At 44.8% G+C, this 22086-nt stretch overlaps 1 protein-coding gene across 1 annotated transcript; it reads left to right on the top strand.

Moving 5' to 3' along the window:
• The first annotated feature begins 9774 nt into the window (after nucleotides 1–9774).
• Nucleotides 9775–14942, top strand: LOC144605652 (dynein light chain LC6, flagellar outer arm). The gene is made up of 3 exons (XM_078421120.1): nucleotides 9775–9892; nucleotides 11472–11610; nucleotides 14542–14942. The coding sequence occupies exons 2-3, from the start codon at nucleotides 11479–11481 to the stop codon at nucleotides 14677–14679; spliced, it is 270 nt and encodes an 89-aa protein (XP_078277246.1). The 5' UTR covers nucleotides 9775–9892; nucleotides 11472–11478; the 3' UTR covers nucleotides 14680–14942.
• The last annotated feature ends 7144 nt before the right edge of the window (nucleotides 14943–22086 follow it).

Raw genomic sequence — 22086 nt, 5'->3', positions numbered from 1 at the left:
CCTCCACTGCCTTCTGAGGCAGAGAATTCCACACCTTCACCACCCTCTGACTGAAAAAGTTCTTCCTCATCTCCGTTCTAAATGGCCTACCCCTTATTCTCAAACTGTGGCCCCTTGTTCTGGACTCCCCCAACATTGGGAACATGTTATCTGCCTCTAATGTGTCCAATCCCCTAATTATCTTATATGTTTCAATAAGATCCCCCCTCATCCTTCTAAATTCCAGTGTATACAAGCCCAATCGCTCCAGCCTTTCAACATACGACAGTCCCGCCATTCCGGGAATTAATCTAGTGAACCTACGCTGCACGCCCTCCATAGCAAGAATATCCTTCCTCAAATTTGGAGACCAAAACTGCACACAGTACTCCAGGTGCGGTCTCACCAGGGCCCGGTACAACTGTAGAAGGACCTCTTTGCCCCTATACTCAACTCCTCTTGTTACGAAGGCCAACATTCCATTGGCTTTCTTCACTGCCTGCTGAACCTGCATGCTTCCTTTCATTGACTGATGCACTAGGACACCCAGATCTCGTTGAACTCCCCCTCCTCCTAACTTGACACCATTCAGATAATAATCTGCCTTTCTATTCTTACTTCCAAAGTGAATAACCTCACACTTATCTACATTAAACTGCATCTGCCATGTATCCGCCCACTCACACAACCTGTCCAGGTCACCCTGCAGCCTTATTGCATCTTCCTCACAATTCACACTACCCCCCAACTTAGTATCATCTGCAAATTTGCTAATGGTACTTTTAATCCCTTCGTCTAAGTCTAAGTCATTAATGTATATCGTTGCCTGACCCACTGAGTTACTCTAGCACATTGCGTCTATCTTTGGTGTAAACCAGCATCTGCAGTTCCATTGCACACACTTAATATTGAGCCTGAAGTAGCAATGAGCCGAACTGAAAGACGTGATAGAGCTGCTCGAGAGAGAGGAATGTAAGCAGAACACAATAATTGTTGGCAGCAAATACAAAATACTAAACTGAATGAGGTGCAAGTAAAATAGTGTTTTGCTTGGGAAGTATCTGTGGCGTGAAAAATGGGAGGGGGGGGGGTGAGGAGATAAAGAAGAGACACTACATTTCCTGAGACTGCACAGGAAGCTGTTGTACCTGGGTTATCAGTGGAGAGGGAAGAGGAACGTGGCTGACAGTGTACGCTTCCTGCACAATGTTGAAAGAGAAGAAAGTTGCATTTATTGGTTGCTTTGCATCATAACGTGATAACATTTTAGACTTCGGATTTTTGATTGGACCCAGTCAGCCTGATCCGCAAACATATCATAATTGGCGGTCGCTATCAGCAGTGTTCATTGGGTATCTTTAAGGCGGAGATTGATAGTTTCTTGATTAGTAGAGGCATCACAGTTTATAGAGGATGGCAGGAGAATGGGGTTGAGAGGGAAAAATAGATCAACCATGATTGAATGGCAAAGTAGACTCGATGGGCCAAATGGTCTACTTCTGCTCCTATCTCATGAAATTATCTGAAGTGCCAGTGACATTTCAAGCCTTTTGGCCCTTCTAAATGCTCACGGGTTCTTTCTTGCTTACTTTATAATCATCAAAGACCTTAAGTGATGTAATATTTCTTAACCTTACAGATAACAGGTTGTAACATTTGTGTTTTTCTAAAAAGTCCTGCTTTGATAAGCAAATAAATAGAGATGGAACTATGAACAGGACATTTTTGTTTTAGGCAGTAACTTTCAACATTTTTGAACTATCTAGATACACCGATGTTTGCAACCTCTTTGGTCATCGAAGGTTAGGGTTCTTGATTAGCAAGGGCATCAAAGGGAAAAATAGATCAGCCAGATTGAATGGCAGAGCAGACTTGATGGGGCGAATGGTCTATTTCTACTCCTGTGTCTTAGGGCCATGTCAACTGGAAAAGGGGAGGGGGAGGTGTGTAAGGTAGGGAAGGTAGATGCATTGATGTGTCCAGTTCTCTTTCTCCCACCATCAATGACCCAGTTTGGGGTTTCACAAAACACTCCAGGTCGCCAGCATCAGTGGTACGAGAGAGTTAATATTCGTAGTCTCTGGGCAAAGGTCTTCGACCTGTTGCGTTAACTCCACCACTTTTCAAATTTTCAGCATCTGCAGCCCCTTTTAAACACTAGTATTAAAGACTGGGTTTTGTGCGGGACATATCTGATCCTTCTCTAATTGACTTTAGTTTAGTTTATTGTCATGTGTACATGAGTGTACATGAGATGCAGTGAAAAGTTTTGTTGCGTGTTAAGAAGTCAATGGAAAGATAATACATATCTGTATATCATGAATGGCTCGATTGTAATCATGTATTGTCTTTCTGCTGGCTGGATAGTACGCAACAAAAGCTTATCACTGTACTTTGGTACACATGTCAATTAACCTAACTGAACTAAAAATGATTACAATCGGGCCATCCACAGTGTACAGATACAGGATATTGGGAATAACGTTTAGTGCAAGATAAGTCCAGTAAGGTCTGATTAGAGATAGTCCAAGGGTTTCCAATGAGGTTAAGTTTAGTTTATTGTCACTTTTACTGAGGTACAGTGAAAAGTTTACTAACGGAAAGTTGTTGCTTACTAACCAGTCATCGGAAAGACAATGCATGATTTACAATTGAGTCACATTATTGACGTTACTCCCTTTATCATGTATCTATACGCCGTGGACGGCTTGATTGTAATCATGATTGATTCCCTCATCCTAGCAAGGGAAGGCGATCAACCGGAAGTAGTTGTGCACGTGGGCACGACCGACATCGGGAGGAAGAGGAAGGAGATACTGCAACGCGAGTTTCGAGAGTTAGGAAGAAGACTGAGAAGTAGGACGTCGAAGGTGGTTGTCTCTGGACTGCTACCTGTACCTTGTGCTGGTGAGGGCAGGAACAGTAAGATCGGGGATATGAATGTATGGCTGAGGGGCTGGTGCAGGGAGCAGGGATTTAGATTTCTAGACCACAAGGATATCTTCTGGGGTAGGGGTGACCTGTATAAGAGGGACGGGTTGCACCTTAACAGCAGGGGGACCAACATTCTGGCAGGCAGGTTTGCTAGTGCTACACGTGCGGCTTTAAACTCAGTAGTGGGGGGGGGGGGGGGTTTGACAAATTGGAAATATGAAGATGGAGTTAAAGGGGAAGCGAACACAGGAGAAAATGCAAAGGGCTCTCAAAGGGAAATTCTAGAAGGGATAAGAGAGTAAGGTCAGGGCCAATTGTGACCGGTGTGAGAGGGGAGGTGAATACCGAAATTAAAGTGTTGTATTTAAATGTGCGAAGTATAAAAAATAAAGTGGATGAGCTTGAGGCTCAGTTAGACATTGCCAAGTATGATGTTGTGGGAATCACTGAGACATGGCTACAAGAGGACCAGGGCTGGGAACCGAATATTCAGGGGTACACAACATATAGAAAAGACAGACAGGTGGGCAGAGGGGGTGGGGTCGCTCTGTTGGTGAGGAATGATATTCACTCCCTTGCAAGGGGTGACATAGAATCAGGAGATGTAGAATCAGTATGGATAAAAATGAGGAATTGTAAGGGTAAAAAGAGCCTAATGGGAGTTATCTACAGGCCCTCAAACAGTAGCCTCGACATAGGGTGCAAGTTGAATCAGGAGCTAAAATTGGCATGTCGCAAATGTAGTGCTACGGTGGTTATGGGAGATTTCAACATGCAGGTAGACTGGGAAAATCAGGTTGGTAATGGACCCCAGGAAAGAGTGTTTGTGCAGTGCCTCCGAGATGGATTCTTAGAACAGCTTGTACTGGAGCCTACCAGGGAGAAGGCAATTCTGGATTTAGTGTTGTGTAATGAACCTGATCTGATAAGGGGACTCGAGGTAAAAGAGCCATTAGGAGGCAGTGATCACAATATGATAAGTTTTACTCCACAAATTGAGAGGGAGAAGGGAAAATCGGAAGTGTCAGTATTACAGTATAGCAAAGTGGATTACAGAGGCATGAAGTAGGAGCTGGCCAGAATTGACTGGAAGGAGGCCCTAGCAGGGAAGACGGTGGAACAGCAATGGCAGGTATTCCTGGGAATAATGCAGAAGTTGCAGGATCAATTTATCCCAAAGAGGAGGAAAGATTCTAAGGGGAGTAAGAAGCACCCGTGGCTGACAAGGGAAGTCAAGTATAAAAATAAAAGAGAAGAAGTACAACAAAGCAAAGAAGAGTGGGAAACCAGAGGATTGGGACTCTTTTAAAGAGCAACAGAAGATAACTAAAAAGGCAATACGGGGAGAAAAGATGAGGTACGAGGGTAAACTAGCCAATAATATAAAGGAGGATAGTAAAAGCTTTTTTAGGTATGTAAAGAGGAAAAAAATAGTCAAGGCAAATGTGGGTCCCTTGAAGACAGAAGCAGGGGAATTTATTATGGGGAACAAGGAAATGGCAGACGAGTTGAACCGGTACTTTGGATCTGTCTTTACTAAGGAAGATACAAGCAATCTCCCAGATGTTCTAGCGGCAAGAGATCCTAGGGTGACGGAGGAACTGAAGGAAATCCACATTAGACAGGAAATGGTGTTGGGTGGACTGATGGGACTGAAGGCTGATAAATCCCCAGGGCCTGATGGTCTGCATCCCGGGGTACTTAAGGAGGTGGCGCTAGAAATTGTGGACGCATTGGTGATCATTTTCCAATGTTCTATAGATTCAGGATCAGTTCCTGTGGATTGGATGGTAGCTAATGTTGTCCCACTTTTTAAGAAAGGAGGGAGAGAGAAAATGGAAAATTATAGACCAGTTAGTCTTACATCAGTGGTGGGGAAGATGCTGGAGTCAATTATAAAAGACGAAATTGCGGAGCATTTGGATAGTAGGAACAGGATCGTTCCGAGTCAGCATGGATTTGCGAAGGGGAAATCATGCTTGCCTAATCTTCTGGAATTCTTTGAGGATGTAACTAGGAAAATTGACAGGGAAGACCCGGTGGATGTGGTGTACTTCGACTTTCAGAAAGCCTTCGACAAGGTTCCACATAGGAGATTAGTGGGCAGAATTAGAGCACATGGTATTGGAGGTAGGGTACTGACATGGATAGAAAATTGGTTGACAGACAGAAAGCAAAGAGTGGGGATAAATGGGTTCCTTTCAGAATGGCAGGCAGTAACTAGTGGGGTACCGCAAAGCTCGGTGCTGGGACCGCAGCTATTTACAATATACATTAATGACTTGGAAGAAGGGATTAAAAGTACCATTAGCAAATTTGCAGGTGATACAAAGCTGGGTGGTAGTGTGAACTGTGAGAAAGATGCTATGCCTCTCCTTGGCAAAGTCTGTGGTCCCTGCATGCTTCAAAAGATCCATTATTGTACCGGTGCCAAAGAATGCCTCTCCAGCTTGTTTAAATGACTACCAACCGGTGGCCCTCACCTCGGTTGTCATGAAGTGCTTCGGGAGACTAATCAAGAAGCACATCTGTGCCCTCCTTCCTCGCAACATGGACCCACTACAGTTCGTATTCCGTCCGAACAGGTCCACGGATGATGCGGTCTCCCAGGTTCTGCACACCGCTCTCTCTCATCTGGCCAACCAGAAGGGGGGCTATGTGAGGATGCTGTTCATTGACTTTAGTTCAGCTTTCAACACCATAGTCCCCAGCAGACTGGCTGAGAAGCTGCTGGAACTGGGGCTTAGCACCCCTCTGTGTGCCTGAGTCCTGGACTTTCTCACAGCCAGGCCCCAAGTGGTCAGGATGGGAGAACACACATCTAGCCCCCTCACCCTAAACATAGGATCCCCCCAGGGTTGCGTCATTAGCCCCCTACTGTACTCCCTGTACACACATGACTGTGTGGCCAGGTTCAGCTCAAACTCCATCATCAAGTTTGCTGATGACACTGTGGTGGTGGGCCGGATCTCCGACAACGATGAGAAGGCCTACGGGGATGAGGTGGCTGATCTGGCACTCTGGTGTCAGGACAATAGCCTCCTCTTGAATGTCAAAAAAACTAAGGAGCTGATTGTGGACTTTCGAAGGGCTCAACATCCAAGGACGTACACGCCACTGGAAATAAATGGGTCTACTGTGGATAGGATGAGCAGTTTTAAATACTTGGGAGTCCACATCAAAGAGGATCTGACATGGGCAACGCACATTGCCGCACTGGTGGGTAAGGCAAAGAAGCGCCTTTACCACCTTAGACAGCTGAGGAAATTTAGAGTGTCTCTGAGGATCCTTCATTGCTTCTACTCTGGGGCTGTAGAGAGCATCCTGTCCGGCAACATTACAGTCTGGTTTTGGAACAGCTCTGCCCAGGACAGGAAGACCCTGCAGAGTAGTGCGTTCGGCAGAACGCACCATGGGAACTACACTCGCCCCCCTGCAGGACTTATACATCAGGAGGTGTAGATTGAGAACAAGCAAGATTATGAGGGACCCCTGCCACCCCAGCAACGGACTGTTCCAGATGCTACGGTCAGGCAAGCGCCTCCGCTGTCACGCTGTGAAAACGGAGAGGATGAGACGGAGTTTCTTCCCACAGGCCCATGTCAGATCCTCTTTGATGTGGACTCCCAAGTATTTAAAACTTTTATAACTCCAGGGACTAAATTTTGTCTTCTCTGTATTAACTTTTATTTATATGCTGCAACTGTAATTCTTTTTTTTGCACAATCTGCAGGCATTGCCACTTTCATTTCACTGCACATCGTGTATGTGCATGTGACAAATAAACTTGACTTGACTTAATGAGGTTGCAGGGTGACTTGGACAGGTTGTGTGAATGGGCGGATCCATGGCAGATGCAGTTTAATGTGGATAAGTGTGAGGTTATCCACTTTGGTGGTAAGAATAGGAAGGCAGAGTATTATCTGAATGGTGTCAAGTTAGGAAAAGGGTACGTACAACAAGATCTGGGTGTCCTAGTGCATCAGTCACTGAAAGGAAGCATGCAGGTACAGCAGGCAGTGAAGAAAGCCAATGGAATGCTGGCCTTCATAACAAGCGGAGTTGAGTATAGGAGCAAAGAGGTCCTTCTGCAGTTGTACAGGGCCCTAGTGAGACGGCACCTGGAGTACTATGTGCAGATTTGGTCTCCAAATTTGAGGAAGGATATTCTTGCTATTGAGGGCGTGCATCATAGGTTTACTAGGTTAATTCCCGGAATGGCGGGACTGTCATATGTTGAAAGACTGGAGCGACTAGGCTTGTATACACTGGAATTTAGAAGGATGAAAGGGGATCTTATCGAAACGTGTAAGATTATTAAGGGGTTGGACACGTTAGAGGCAGGAAACATGTTCCCAATGTTGGGGGAGTCCAGAACAAGGGGCCACAGTTTAAGAATAAAGGGTTGGCCATATAGAATGGAGATGAGGAAAAACTTTTTCAGTCAGAGAGTTGTAAATCTGTGGAATTTTCTGCCTCAGAAGGCAGTGGAGGCCAATTATCTGAATGCATTCAAGAGAGCTAGATAGAGCTCTTAAGGATAGCGGAGTCAGGGGGTATGGGGTGAAGGCAGGAACGGGGTACTGATTGAGAATGATCAGCCATGATCACATTGAATGGCGGTGCTGGCACGAAGGGCCGAATGGCCTACTCCTGCACCTATTGTCTATTGATTGTCTTTCCGCTGACTGGGGGGCGGGGAGTTTAGCACGCAACAAAAGCTTTTCCCTGTACCTTGGTACATGGGACAATAATCTAAACTAAACTCAAACTCATCCAATCTCCTCCAGCAATGAATTGATGTAATGTCTGGAATTGCAGGTACTCGCCTGTATACCAAAGCAAAGACGACCATTTTAGTTTTGTTTAGGACTGCTTAGGAGAGGGAGTGTCCGGGGTGAGACTCATCCTTGATTATGCCGCTGGCCTTGCCGAGGCAAAGTAAGGTATAAATAAAGTCAACTAGACCGTTGGGCTCAAACTACTCCTGCATTGGTGCAGCACCCTCTCCTCCCCCACTCCCCTCCTTCTCCTCACTCCCTTCCACCCTCCCCACCTCCCTTTCCCACTCCCCCTCCCCTCTCCTCCCTCCCCCCTCCATCCTCCCTCCCTCTCCCCCTCCCCTCCTCACCTCCACCCCCCTCCCTCCGCAACCCCCCCCCCCCCCCCCACATCCCCCTTCCGGAAGCAACCCACGGTTGCCTTAGCAACCCGCCACCCGGCCTGGGAGGCCACCATTGATGGAGTGGGGTGGGTGGGGGGGAGAGTCACCGCCGCTGCTGCTGCCGCCTTTCCCCTTGGCCCACCTCAGGCTTGCAGTTACCCGGTCACGTCCTGGTCCAGGCTCCAGCTGCTTCCCCGGCACCAGGCCTGCCTCTCCCGCCCCCAAGAGACAGGCGGCCGAGCCCAGCTCAACGGGTCCCAACTGCGCAGGCACGGACGTGTTTGTTCTGCGCACGCGCGGATGCGGCGGCCATCTTACGTAAGATGATGATCTGATGATCAACGGAGCCCCAACTGCGCAAGCGCCGTTTTTTTAAACTTTAAAATGTGAATAACTTTCAAAATATTACACCGATTTCAATGAAACGTCTTCCATAGGACCATGGGACGACGGTGAGTAAGCTGGGCCTAACATTGTCGCGCTATCGTGTACCGTTTTGGATGTAGTTCAGGAACAAACGAACAAACAAAAGTTTTAGTATATAGAGATGGAAGGGAGGTTGATTTGTGTGATAATCTGGGCTGCATCCACAATTCTCTGCATGTTTCTTGTGTTTCTGGAAAAAGCTGTTTCCAAACCATGCTGTGATGTATCCCGATAAAATGCTTTTTATGGCACATCTGTAGAAATTGGTGAGTTGTTGGGGACATCTGGGAATTGTTGGGAATTTGGTGAATCTGTGGAACTTATTGCTACAGCAGGCTGTAGAGGCCTAGTCAATGGATATTTTTTAACGGCAGAGATATATACAGATTCTTGATTTGTACAGGTGTTATGGGGAGAAGGCAGGAGAATAACATTAAGAGGGAAAGATAGATTAGCCATGATTGAATGGCTTGGACACGATAGGGCAAATGTTTTAATTCTGCTATCACTTAGGGTGGCACGGTGGCGCATTGCTAGAGTTGCTGCCTTACAGCACCAGAGACCCGGGTTAAATCCTGATCGTGGGTCTGTACAGTTTGTACGCTCTCCCCTTGACCGCGTGGGTTTTCTCTGGGAGCTCCGGTTTCCTCCCACACTCCAAAAACGTGCAGGTTTTGTAGGTTAATTGGTTAGGTATAAAATCTAAAATTGTGTCCAGTGTGTGTAGGATAGTGTTGGTGTGTGGGGTGATTGCTGGTGGGCACGGACTCGGTGGGACAAAGGGCCTGTTTCCATGCTGTATGTCTAAACTAAACTTATGAACACACCAGAATTTTCCTAAACCTTTTGGCACTTCTGTACCTCTTACCCAGAGAGAAGGAGGGGTGAGGGGAGGAGAGGGAGTGAGCGGGGGGGTTCTGAGGCCATGTGGAGAAAGCAGGGGAATGAGATGGGGATAGATTAGCCATGATTGAATGGTGGAGTGGAACTGACTGGCCGAATGGCCTAATTCTACTGCTATCACTTGTGATCCTCCTTGCTTACAGCGAGGGATGGCTGAAGGACTGACCGCATGGCCGGCGCCAAAGACGACGGCAGCTCCCGGCTGGACGACGACAACCGCCGGTTGCTAGGACGCGCCTCCCGCCGCCGCGCTGCATGCCGGGCCGACATAAAATGCGGGGGTAAAGAGCGGGAGGAGATTGGCGGGACCGGCCAATGGGAGGCCGGGGCGGGCTGCGGGCGGCCAATGGGAGGGGAGGGGGCGGGGCGCTGTGTGACGTAGCGGGGCGGACGGCCGCTATTCGGCTGCACCGGGCGACTCGGTTGGTAGCGGCTCGGCGCTCCACTTACACAGTTACTGCGCTTCAGTGGCGGCTAGAGGAACCGGTGGGTGTGTTAGTGTGTGTGAGTGAGAGAGAAAGAAAGAAAGAACGAGAGAACGAGAGAACGAGAGAACGAGAGAACGAGAGAGAGAGAGAGAGAGAGAGAGAGAGAGAGAGAGAGAGAGAGAGAGAGAGAGAGAGAGAGAGAGAGAGAGAGAGAGAGAGAGAGAGAGAGAGAGAGAGAGAGAGAGAGAGAGAGAGAGAGAGAGAGAGAGAGAGAGAGAGAGAGAGAAAGAAAGTAAGAAAGAAAGTGCCCTCTTTATTGGCAATCACCAATAACCCAGTCACTTGGAACCGCGTGGTAGGAGAAGATAACGGTTGTGGGATAGGGGTCGGGGGGCGGCAGTTGCAGCATTTGCTGTTTGGGGGGGGGGGGAGAGAAAGGTGAAGGGGGGAAAGGAGAAAGGTGGTGAGGAGGGTGAGAGATGGGAGAAGTGAGGAGGAGGGGTGGGCAGAGAAGGGTGAGAGGAAGGGTATTGAAAGGGGAGAGAGAAGGGAGGTTGGAGAAATGGGATAAAGGGGTGGGTGGATAAGGCAGTGGGGGGTGGGCGTGTATGGGTGGGCGTGAATGGGATCGAGAGAAGGTTGAGTGGGGGGTAGAGAAGGGTGGGTGGGTGGGACAGGTGGTGGGGGGGTTGAAGAGAGAAGGGAGAGAGGAAGGATATAGAAAGTGGAGGGGGAGAACATATGGAGGGAGAGGAAGGATATAGAAAGGGGTGGGATAGAGGGAGGGGAGAGGGAGAATATAAGGTGGGGAAGGAGGGGGAGAATATAAGGTGGGGAAGAAAGGGAGGTAAGAGGGAGGGGGGGAGAATGAAAGGTGGGGGAGAAAGGAAGGTGAGGTGGACAGTGTGATGAGCCATGGGGTGGGGTAAATGGGGCCTAAGGAAGGGGGGGGGGAAGTGGGGCATGGGGAGCAGAGAGGGGGCGTGGGGAGGTGAGGAAGGTAGTTAGTTGCATGGATGTGTTCTGTTCTCTTGCTCCTACCGTCAATGACCCAGTTTTGTTTCAGAAAATGCTGGAAACTCTCCAGGTCAGGCAGCGTCTGTGGGATGCATCGTCACTGGCCAAAGGTCTTCTACCTGCTGCATTAACTCTGCCACTGTGTTCTCTTTTCAAATTTTCAGCATCTGCAGCCCTTTTTGAACATTAGTTTTAAAGGCTTTTGGGTTTGGGCTGGAGATACCTGATACTTCTCTAATCTACTCCAGCGATGAATTGATGTAATGTCTGGAATTGCAGATACTCACTGGCTTTCGCGGTCGAGCTGAATCAAGGAAGGAAACAATCTCGACCCAGATTCCCCCCTACTGCTTCACTGACCATGCCTTGTTTATTTTCTCTTGTTTTCCTCTACAGCTCGCCCTCTCAATCTTTTTTTATCTCTTTTCCCAACCTTGCATAATATGCTCTACCTTGCGCTCTTGTGCCAGAATAGGATTGTTCTGAATACGTTCCAATTTCCTGGTGACTTTTTCTTGCAAAATGAACTATTTACATTGTGGCGCTTTGAATAATTTCTCATTTATTATTGAACAGTTTAATTCTCAATGTCTTAACATGTTTTATTTTTCTTCTGTCAGTTCAAAAATGTCTGAAAGAAAAGCTGTCATTAAGAATGCTGACATGCCAGAAGAGATGCAGCAGGAGGCTGTGGAGTGTGCTACTCAAGCACTAGAGAAGTACAATATTGAGAAAGACATAGCGGCTTACATCAAGAAGGTGAGAACTTGCTCCTAAACAAAAACTGAGTTTAAGCTTGCATATTATATGGGTTGGATATAACATTACTGCGAATAGCGCTCTGTTGCGGCCTGCAAAAATGCCAGTGTGGCTGGGATGTCAAAATCAAGTCTCGGTCCATTCTCTGCTACTTGACAAACAAACTGGGGAAATTACAATGTGAATATGGGACTGCTGAATCGGTTGGTGTAGGCTTCTGTTTAATGCACTTCAACTGAATTTGCAATAGCAAAATGACTAACCCTAGTTTGCAAATTTAATATGTATATTAAATAAGGTATGATTATTTGATTTCTTCATTAAGAATGATTCATCTTTGCCCCTCCCCTCCAACCCTTGGTTGCATAGGAACATTATAAACAAAGTTTAGACATTTGATTTATATCCAGATGGGATAGAAATATCAATGTTAGACAATGCCAATAATTAAATCTCTGAATCAAGTGGTCTGTGATTCCTTGACAGCAGAACTTTACTAAGCAACTGTGAATAGTGTAAGTAAAAAACAAACCGCTGGAGCTCGGCAACCAGATAGCATTTTTGATGAGGGGTACGACAATACATACAAAGACTGGTCCTATCCCAAAACACGTCTGCCCGTTTCTCTCCCAATGCTGTTTGACCCAAATGAGTTCCTCTGGCACTTGTTTTCTGTTTAAGATTGCAGCATCTGCAGTCTCTTGTGTCTCTGAATAGTATACATTTTAATTTGCAGAGCATTTGTTTATTTGGTAGGCTGAATCATGACAATCCCATAAGTGAATGTTAGAACGTAATTATTTGGAAGGATTCACTTTGTGCAATTGTATTGCATCTGCTTTAAAAAAAAAATAGTAGTTTAAGAGTGCACTTTTAGCTAAATGTCTATTACCATGTATATTTCTGGAAAGAGCTTTATCGTTCCATTTATGGGAATTGAAATGGATGATAATCAGCTGAAACTTCTATAATCTTTTTATTTCCAGGGATTGTTGCAAATAACTTTGTTTTTTGTGAAGAGGGATTAAAATTGCTAGCCAATTTGCTTTCACTATGCTTTCACTACAGTAGCCTTCACTCCTTTAATCCATGATGAGTACCATCCTGGAGAAAGAGTAGATTAGATTCTTCTAATTCCAAATCTATGTTTTACCAAGCTATATGGCATTAGTGTGCTCCCAAAGATAAAAACTTCAGGGTAAATTGGAGTTGCTTAACTGCCATTTTGTAAACCTCTGCTGCATAATTTCTCTAATCATCCTTTGTATGCTTCAATAACTCTTCAATAATGAAGAGTTTATTTTAAGTGAGTAAAGGGGGAGGGGAGGTGGGGGGAAAGGGGGGAGGGGAGTAGGGGTGGGGGTATAGTGGGGAGGGGGGGACATGCAGTTGAAGACCACTGGAGCAAGTATGTCTTCAATGAAATGAGGTATGTGCAGATTTAAATCAAACTTTCTTCGTAACTTAGTCATACATTTTATGACCATTGTTATTTTATTCAATACCACAAAAATTGGGATGTGTAAGGAAAAAGCAAAATAGAAAAAACAAAACAAATTTTTCTTTGTTGTCAAAAGTATTTCTGTTCAATAACTTTTCTATAAATATCAGAATATACTCATGATAGGCCTGACATTGTACATATAGTCCAAGAACTATAGACTGTTGGAAATAATAGTCGTTTTTCACACATAGCACATGTAGCACAACGCGTATGTGCATTTGGCATGCATACTTTTGTTTTGCTGAAAAGTTGCATTATGTGCCATATTATGAATTTGGCGTAAAATTTTGAATTTTGGACATCAAAATTATGAATTTGTAAAATCAAATGTTGGGAGGTCTGTTCTAGTCTCCAATGCTATCTTGTCAATCAATAAAAGAACAATCCAATACTATTTACCTTGATCACAACTTTTAAGTATAATTGTTTTTAGGTCATACCACAACATAGTGATTAAAGTTTCCATTTGTTTCTTTATTTTGCATTGCTTTTATTCTGGCCTTCATGTCAAGATCCATTGTTTTTTTCTAATGCTTCCAAATACACTGTTTTTCAACAGAATTTCAGCTAGCAACAATATGCTCTATCTGCTGAGACATTTTGGAGTACCCTGGCTTGCTGCCCATTGATATCCTAACAAATTTTGATATTTTTTGCCCGAGTTCATACATCAACATAATTAATGTCTGCTGCAAGTGGAGTCTCTTCTGTGTAGTTATTACAGTATTGAAATTTGTGAAAATTAGCTGTATTTGAGTGGGTGTCAGTTCTTGTTTTCTGCTCTTGGAGCATGATCTTAATTTCAAAATGTGGTTAATCTATCAAGTCAATTCAAGAACTCAGTGGACCACATCCAGCAAAAAAAACATTCACTATATTTGCTTTTCTATTTATATCTTGGTTATTTAAATTATTCCAGAAAGGAATACTCATTTTCAAGAACGAACCAAGAGTACTTTCTGCATTTAACAGCCATGGTAAATTCTGTACTATTCAAATTTAGTTGGTTAAAACTCTTTGCTTTGTTCAAGTTTTTTAAATAGATGAAATAATATGATGCAAAAATAAGTAATAATTTGTATTCATATAAAAGTCACTAAACATGATAAAGCATGCAAATAATTGTAAATACCTACAATAGTTTTAATTCTGTTGGATATTTTCAACTTGCAATCTGCAAGAATAAGTGACAGCAGTTTTTCCCATATACTTCCCAATTTGCTTATTTTTTTTTGCTTTGTGTTGACAGGACCTATTGACTCTTTGTTTAAAATGGGTTACTTGTGAAGGAGAAAACACTATGGTATCCTATAAACCTATTGGACCAATGTGTAATATTAAAATATTCACTGTATATCATGTATTCTTAATGTTTGAAATGTATGCTCATAAGGATGTTCCAACACTTTGTTTTTTCTTTCTTGCAGGAATTTGACAAAAAGTACAACCCCACCTGGCACTGTATTGTGGGCAGAAACTTCGGAAGCTATGTGACTCATGAAACTAAACATTTCATCTATTTCTACTTGGGCCAGGTAGCTATCCTCCTTTTTAAATCTGGCTGAAGTTGCTGAACCAGTGGCTTCCAAATGAAGTTGGTCCAAGTAAAAGACTACTTAAAAGAAAACCCTTTTGACTAATCTACAAAAGGAAACATAAGGAAGAATATGCCCTATGTAATTTCCGCCATGATGGATCAAATTTTTCAAGCTGCCTTTTTTTTCCTCCCAAGTCTTTCCATGACGGGTCACTGGTATTTTCTGGTGACTTGTATGTATTTTCTTTCTTTTTTTTCCAACATTTCCAGTTCAATAAACAAGTTTTGATATCTTTTTGTTTTTGATTGTCTGTTCTCACATTTGCACATGAACCAGCTCTATGCTGGCTGGTTTGGCTGATTATATTTATTTATGGAGATGTGGACATCATTAGCAAGACCCAGGTGTTATTGGCTTGATAGGTAGTGAAAGAGCCAGTTTCCTGAAATGCCAAACCTTCCTTTGGGTGAAAAAAATTCCAGTTGTTGGGTAAGCAGTTCTGTAATTAAGAATAGCAACAATGAAACACCAACAAAATGTTGAAGTCTGGAAGGTTTCTGACTTGGAAGGGAACTTGCAGATGGTGGTATGCCCATATGTTTGCTGTCCTTGCGCTCCTTGGCACTAGAGAGTTTTTGGGGTGTTTTTTGAGTAGCCTTTATTGAAGCTTTTACGTTTGGTTTGAGCACACTGAAGCTTTTTCGTATCTGGTTGCATTTTGATTGCTGTAATCAATAGGGAACCTATCAAGCAGACTCATTATTTTGGATAGTGTCAAACATAAATGTTTCTCAGTCCAGGCAAATGAGCATGCCTCTCAATGCTGGCTTGTGTTGTGTAGGCTGGAAAGACTGCAAAGACCGCGGCGGCACGGTGGCGCAGCGGTAGAGTTGCTGCCTTACAGCGAATGCAGCGCCGGAGACTCGGGTTCGATCTTGACTACGGGCGCCGTCTGTACGGAGTTTGTATGTTCTCCCTGTGACTTGCGTGGGTTTTCTCCGAGATCTTCGGTTTCCTCCCACACTCCAAAGACGTACAGGTATGTAGGTTAATTGGCTGGGCAAATGTAAAAATTGTCCCTAGTGGGTGTAGGATAGTGTTAGTGTGCGGGGATCGCTGGGCGGCGCGGACCCGATGGGCTGAAGGGCCTGTTTCTGCGCTGTATCTCTAAATCTAAAAAAAAATCTAAATTTAAGGAGTTACTTTTCCTCCGACAAACTTAGCAGCAGTGTAGTGGTTCCACAATTTCCACATTCCAAGGTTTGTGCCTGTTGTGCAGGAGCAGCTTGGCTAAAATACTACAACTGGAATTGTATCCAATGGTGTCAGCTATTCCACGGTCACATTTTAGCAAATTGGCCGCTGGACTGGCTTTAGAGAGGAGGGTGATCTTGGGGGAAAAAGCCAAGACGGATCATGTGCTTGTTCATCGGGGTGAAGGTGGTTACAGAACCATCTTGTGTTGCACTCGTCTTTTTGCACAGGGGTATCACCTTCTAGATATGCTGCTACAAGCATACCATTACGCACTTTTAACTATGTTTGATCCCCATTGTAATGGTGAAGTGAAAGATTATATTAGGCATTTAAATCCTGGCAATATTACAATGCTGCTGTTAATCTACACTGCTTAGTTTTGAGCTGCTGCTAGATTTACTTTGGAACGTGTAGTGGCACAAAATGGAAGGTGACTGATGTAGACACACCCCTGAATCCTGCCAATACTGTGAATTGGTGAGGGCAAGCTCAAATCACTTTACCCCTTGCCTTATCACTTGCCAGCTTTTGCAAACTGCCAAACCACTATTGTTGATCAACATGGAGTTCAACCCGAAATACAAATTATACCTCTGCTACTTTCAGTATTTCTTCCAAGTGGGGTTACACATGGAGCATGGATTCACCCGCCGATGGTTAGTGGTAATAAGTGGAATGTATGCAGGAATTCTGAGGGGGTTCTGCATGCCATTCCTAATGTTTATCAGGATGAAGCTTGTCTAGTCAATGCTCTCACCAGCTCCCATGTTTTGTGGAGGCCTTTACAAGCTTGATTGGGTGGGGAATGACTTTAGTGTCCAAATTAATTTAAGACTAGGTGGTCGGTCTGGTTTGGCAACATAATGGTTACGACTAGACCCTGAAGAGTATTAGTGAACCAGACACAATTTAGTAATTTTATGGCTCTCATTTACCTTTTTTGAAAAGAAAGGGCAGTGGTGCGGCTGGTGGAGCCGCTGTCTCACACCGCCAGAGACCCGTGATCGACCCTGACCTCGGGTGCTGTCTATCTGGAGTTTCCACGTTCTTGTGACCGCGTGGGTTTCATCCGGTTACTTCCCACATCCCAGAGGTGTGGGTTTGCAGGTTAATTGGCCTCAGTAAATTGCACTCAGTGTGTAGGGTGTGGATGAGAAAGTGAGATAACATCGAACTAGTGTGAATGGGTGGTCGGTGTGGACAGAATGGCCAAGTCTCTATCCTGTATCTAAACTAAACTGCTTGACGCAAAGTGCTGGAGTAACTCAACGAATCAGGCAGCATCTCCAGAGAAAAAGGATGGGTGACGTTTCGAGTCGGAAGCTTCAGACTGAAAGTAGAGGTGAGGGGACTTCAGATACTGGTTAATACCAAGACCAACACAAAGTGCTGCCTGGCCCGCTGAGTTACTCCCAAACTAAACTGCAAATTATTTAATGATCGGAATTCAAATTCCACAGCTTATTACTTGAGCTTTTGGGTTACTCATCCATATTTCAACCCAGAGTGCTGTCGGAGAATGATTAGTGACAGATATTGACTCCTGAGTTTTATTCATCCTGAATTTCCTTGAAGTGGTAGTGATGTACCAGGGAAGACTTAGTTTCATGGAGGTTCAGTGTGCACTGACAATTAGAGCGACTCTGGCTTTTGCCTTCAGCAACAGTTATCTTCAGTAATGATTCAAGAATGACGAGAAAATTTTATCTTCGCAGCCAAGGTATGAAAAAGCTTGTTTGAATTTGTGGTTTCACGAACGTAATTTTTAGAAAACTTTATATGAAGATTTTTTTAACTACGTAAAATAGCTACACAAGTTATTTTTACATTTAGACCATTTTTATATATGTTTACAGACTACTTGAATTTACGTACTTACCACTGAGGCTACTCAATCTAAATATATCACCTGATTTGGTGTACTCTAATGTAGGTTAGTTAATAATTTGTCATTCTTCGTCAATATTGTTTTGCGTCAATACAAATCGAACTGCAGGTAGTTCTGGAGATCGAACTGCAGGTAGTTCTTGTTCATGAGTAACTCCACATTATGGAAATTTGTGTTATAAAATCAATTGCGTGAATGGGGGAAGGGGTTTGGGGCTAGACAGTTTCAGATTCACAAATCGTTATCTTTCACGCAGGGCTTTAAATAGAGGAGCAAGATAAACCACTCGACCCTAAAAGCCGTAGTAGGTCAAGGGTAAATTTCAGCGCCATTTTAGTAAGCAGATTCTGTGTGCTACACTGGGCAGTGTTCACAACTCTGCGATTTCTTCGTATATAAAATGTTTGCAAACAATTATTTTTGTTCAACTTCTTGGATAAGTTGACAGTTGATATTTATAACTATTTCTTGAAGAGTTGCTGCTTCGTGATCTTTTAACTTTGGGTGTTACTGATTGAATATTTGCACTAGAGATCCACTGTCTGTATCGGGCCAATAGATCATATTTAATGAACTGTTCTTTGCTTTCTCTGTCAATTTTAATTTCACCTCCACGAGCTGTATCTCTGTTTTATTTTGAAAAGTCATGGAAGCAGAGATGAGGCATTTGCAAACATTAGAACTCTACTGTATCCACAATATAATAGAAAAGACATTTAACTTTATACTTAAGAGATCCCGCTGAGTTACTCCAGGATTCTGTGTCTATCTTTGGTGTTTCCTGATGTGCTGTGGACTGGGAACGCGGCCATAGGCTTTTACCACAACGCTGCGGTCTCTATGCCTCCCGGGTAGAAGCCCGGGTCGGGCGAAGCAGCCGACGGAGTCCATGGCTGTGGCCCAGGTCGACTGGTGAGGCCTTGCGATGATGGGGCGGCGGCAATGCCTTGTGGGTCGACCCACGTCTGAGCATGGAGGACCGCCGTGAGGGGAGGGAGGGTAAGAACAACGCAGGACCTGGCCTGGGGGGGGGGAGAGAGAGGATTTGAGATTGAAATGCATTAAAAGCTAAGATGCTCGAAATATGAAATAAAAATGTAAAAAAATGCTGGAAACTCCGAATCGGACAGGCAATATTATAATAAGAGAAACTAGGCCCAGACAGTAGGCTAATTATAGTTGTCAACTGACCCGTATTAGCCGGGACATCCCGTATTTTGGGCTAAATTGGCTTGTCCAGTACAGGACCGCCCATGTCCCTTAATGGGCCGGGGTGGGGTTGAGGGCACTGTCGGCCTGGATGCCGCCTAACGGAAAGGAAGAGTCCTGTCCTGCCCCGGTGCGGGGATGTTCAGTGCAGTGGGTAGACGGCGGTGGCTCTCCCACTGATGGCCCTTGGGGGGGGGGGGGGGGGGGCAGAGCATGTTGCTGCACTCTGGGTGGCATCGGGAAGGTGCTGAGCTGGCCGGGGAGAGGAGGGGGACGGGGGAGCCGAGGGCAGGCCCAGGGCCAGGCCTCCACCCGGCCTCACCGCTGCCGCTGCCTTTCCGCTTGGCCCACCTCAGGCTCATAGCTACCCGGTCACATTCAGGCCCTGGCTCCGGCTGCTTCCCCCGGCACCAGGCCTGGCTCTCCCGCCGCTGCGGAGCTGGCAAACCTGCCCCCAAGAGACAAGCGCCTCATGGAGGTCCAGCCAGAAGATGGGAGACACTTCAGAAGGGTAGGAAAAAAAGCTGCAAATGCTGGTTTAAATCGATGACACAAAATGCTGGAGTAACTCAGCGGGTGAAGCAGCATCTCTGGAGAGAAGGAATGGGTGACGTTTCGGGTCGAGACCTCCCTTCAGAAGGGTCTCGACCCAATTCTTCACCCATTCCTCCTGAGATGCTGCCTGATCTGCTGAGTTACACCAACATTTTGTGTCTACCTCCAGACACTAAGCCCTAACAGAGGTTGCGTAGCAACCCGCCTCCCAGCCCGGGCGGCCACCATTAGTGGAGCGGGAGCACTTGGCCGCTGGCAGGGTGAGGTCACGTGTGGCGCGAGCGGTGACGTCACCTTGTCCCATATCTAGGGCCCCTTTATAAGTTATGCCACTAGCTTAATCCGACCCTGATTGTGTCTGGTATTGCAGGAGGCTGCAGAGAAACATTATTTTTTCCCAAAACAGTACCGCTTTTTCTCGGCCTATCAATTTCCAAAGTAACCTTTAAGTAGGTCGCCAGTTCATGGTCGAAATCGTGTTATAACCGATTGTACCCACATAATGCAGGCAGTGTAGGAAGGAAATGCAGATGCTGGTTTAAACCGAAGATAGACAAAATGCTGGAGTAACTCAGAGCGACAAGCAGCATCTTTGGAGAGAAGGAATGGGTGGACGTTTTGGGTCGAGACCGTTCTTCGGGGGGGGGGGGGGGTGCACTGAAATGTGAATATATTGGTTAATTACACTTTACAGTACTGTCTTCCTTTTTTACCATTTTGAATCTATCAACTAAAAACTCAATCTTAAATGATATTTTTATACATTCCCATCTCCACTGCCACCAAAAAGAATTAGTGCATCATTCCATTATGTGCACAAATTATCTATTCCTAAAGTTACCTTTGCTGTTGTTCTTCAAAATGTAAAAGTACTACCAGTTACTGCTAGTCATATTCCACTTGGAGTGTAATTTGACCTGTAGTATGTTCAGATGTCTCTTATTTCAGTGGGCATTAAAGCATATCAGCATCTATTGTGGAATTGGGTATTGTTAAGACTCTGCTGTCAATGTTAATCAAACAACCCAAGTGGGTTGAACGAGACATTTTCACGTTTCTCCAATGTCATCTACAGTCCATGAAAGATGATTTTTTTAAAGCATTATGGAAGGAAGAATACCTGAATAAAATGAATCCAAAGTATAAAGTAAGGAATTCCAATGTTGCCAAAACCATTCGACCAAGCAGAGCTGTATTGCTGGGAAGGAACTGCAGATACTGGTTTATACCGAAGATAGACACAAAATACTGGAGTAACTCAGCGGGTCAGGCAGCATCTCTGGAGAAAAGGAATCGATGGCATTTCAGGTTGAATCCATTTCAGACAGAAAGCTAGGACAAAATGGGGCTGGCAAAAGATGACCTCAGGAAGGGTGGAGTCCATACTGGTGATGATACTAATAATGCATTGCAAAATTATGCTTGTATCGTTATGCTTCTGATTCAGTGATTTCCTTACGAAAAGTCTGCCAAAATTGCGTTATCTGCAGCTCCACCCTCATTAACATGATTGGCTTTTTATTGTCCTCTGAATGGGTCGTTTTCTTTTAGTTTTAGAGATATAGCTCAGAAACGACCTTTCTGCCCACCGGGTCCGTGCCGACCAGCGATCCCCGCATATTAGCACTATCCTATACCCACGAGGGACAATTTTTTTACATTTACCAAGCCAATTAACCTATATACACGTACATCTTTGGAGTGTGGGAGTAAACTGAAGATCTCGGAGAAAACCCACGCAGGTCACGGGGAGAACGTACAAACTACGTACAGACAACAGGTTAGGCTCTAACAACCTGTTAGGCTTGAGGTAATGTGTAGGAAGGAACTGCAGATGGTGGTCTAAACCAAAGATAGACACAAAGAGCTAGACAGGCGGGACAGGCAGCATCTCTGGAGAGAAGGAATGGGTGACTTTTCGGGTCGAGACACTTCTTCAAACTCTATTCAGCTTTTTTGATTTCATGTTAAATAATTTCCCAAGTTATATCCCAATTGTATTTTCAAATCTGAAACATAATCACAAAAAATATATATTTTTTTGTTTCCCCACTCCCTCAATGTCTGAAGGGAGGCTCTAGAATTGCTGCCTTACCGCGTCAGAGAACTGGGTTCAATCCTGACTACGGGTGTTGTCCCAATGAGGTTTGTATGAGCTCCAGTTTTCTCCCCCATTCCAAAGACATACAAGTTTATAGGCTAATAGGCTTGGTAAAAATAGTAAACTGTCCCTAATGTGTGTAGGGTAGTGTTAGTGTGCGGGGATCGCTGGTCGGTGCGGACTCGGTGGACCGGAGGTTCTGTTTCCATGCTGTATCTCTAAACTAAACAAAAATAATAATAAGACTAATATTGAGAAGTAGACACAAAGTGTTGGAGAGGGTCTTCAAAAGAACGGTTCTAACCTAAAATGTCACCCATTCTTTTTCTAGAGAGATGTTACCTGACCCACTGAGTTTCTCCAGCACTTTTGTATAAACCACTCTGCAGTTCTTTGTTTCTACCTAATATTGAGCAGTGTAACA

Source organism: Rhinoraja longicauda, chromosome 25 (assembly GCF_053455715.1).
Source record: "Rhinoraja longicauda isolate Sanriku21f chromosome 25, sRhiLon1.1, whole genome shotgun sequence".
Lineage (NCBI taxonomy): Eukaryota > Metazoa > Chordata > Chondrichthyes > Rajiformes > Arhynchobatidae > Rhinoraja > Rhinoraja longicauda.
Note: the sequence above shows the minus strand (reverse complement) of the source record. Positions and strands in the feature narration are given on the sequence as shown.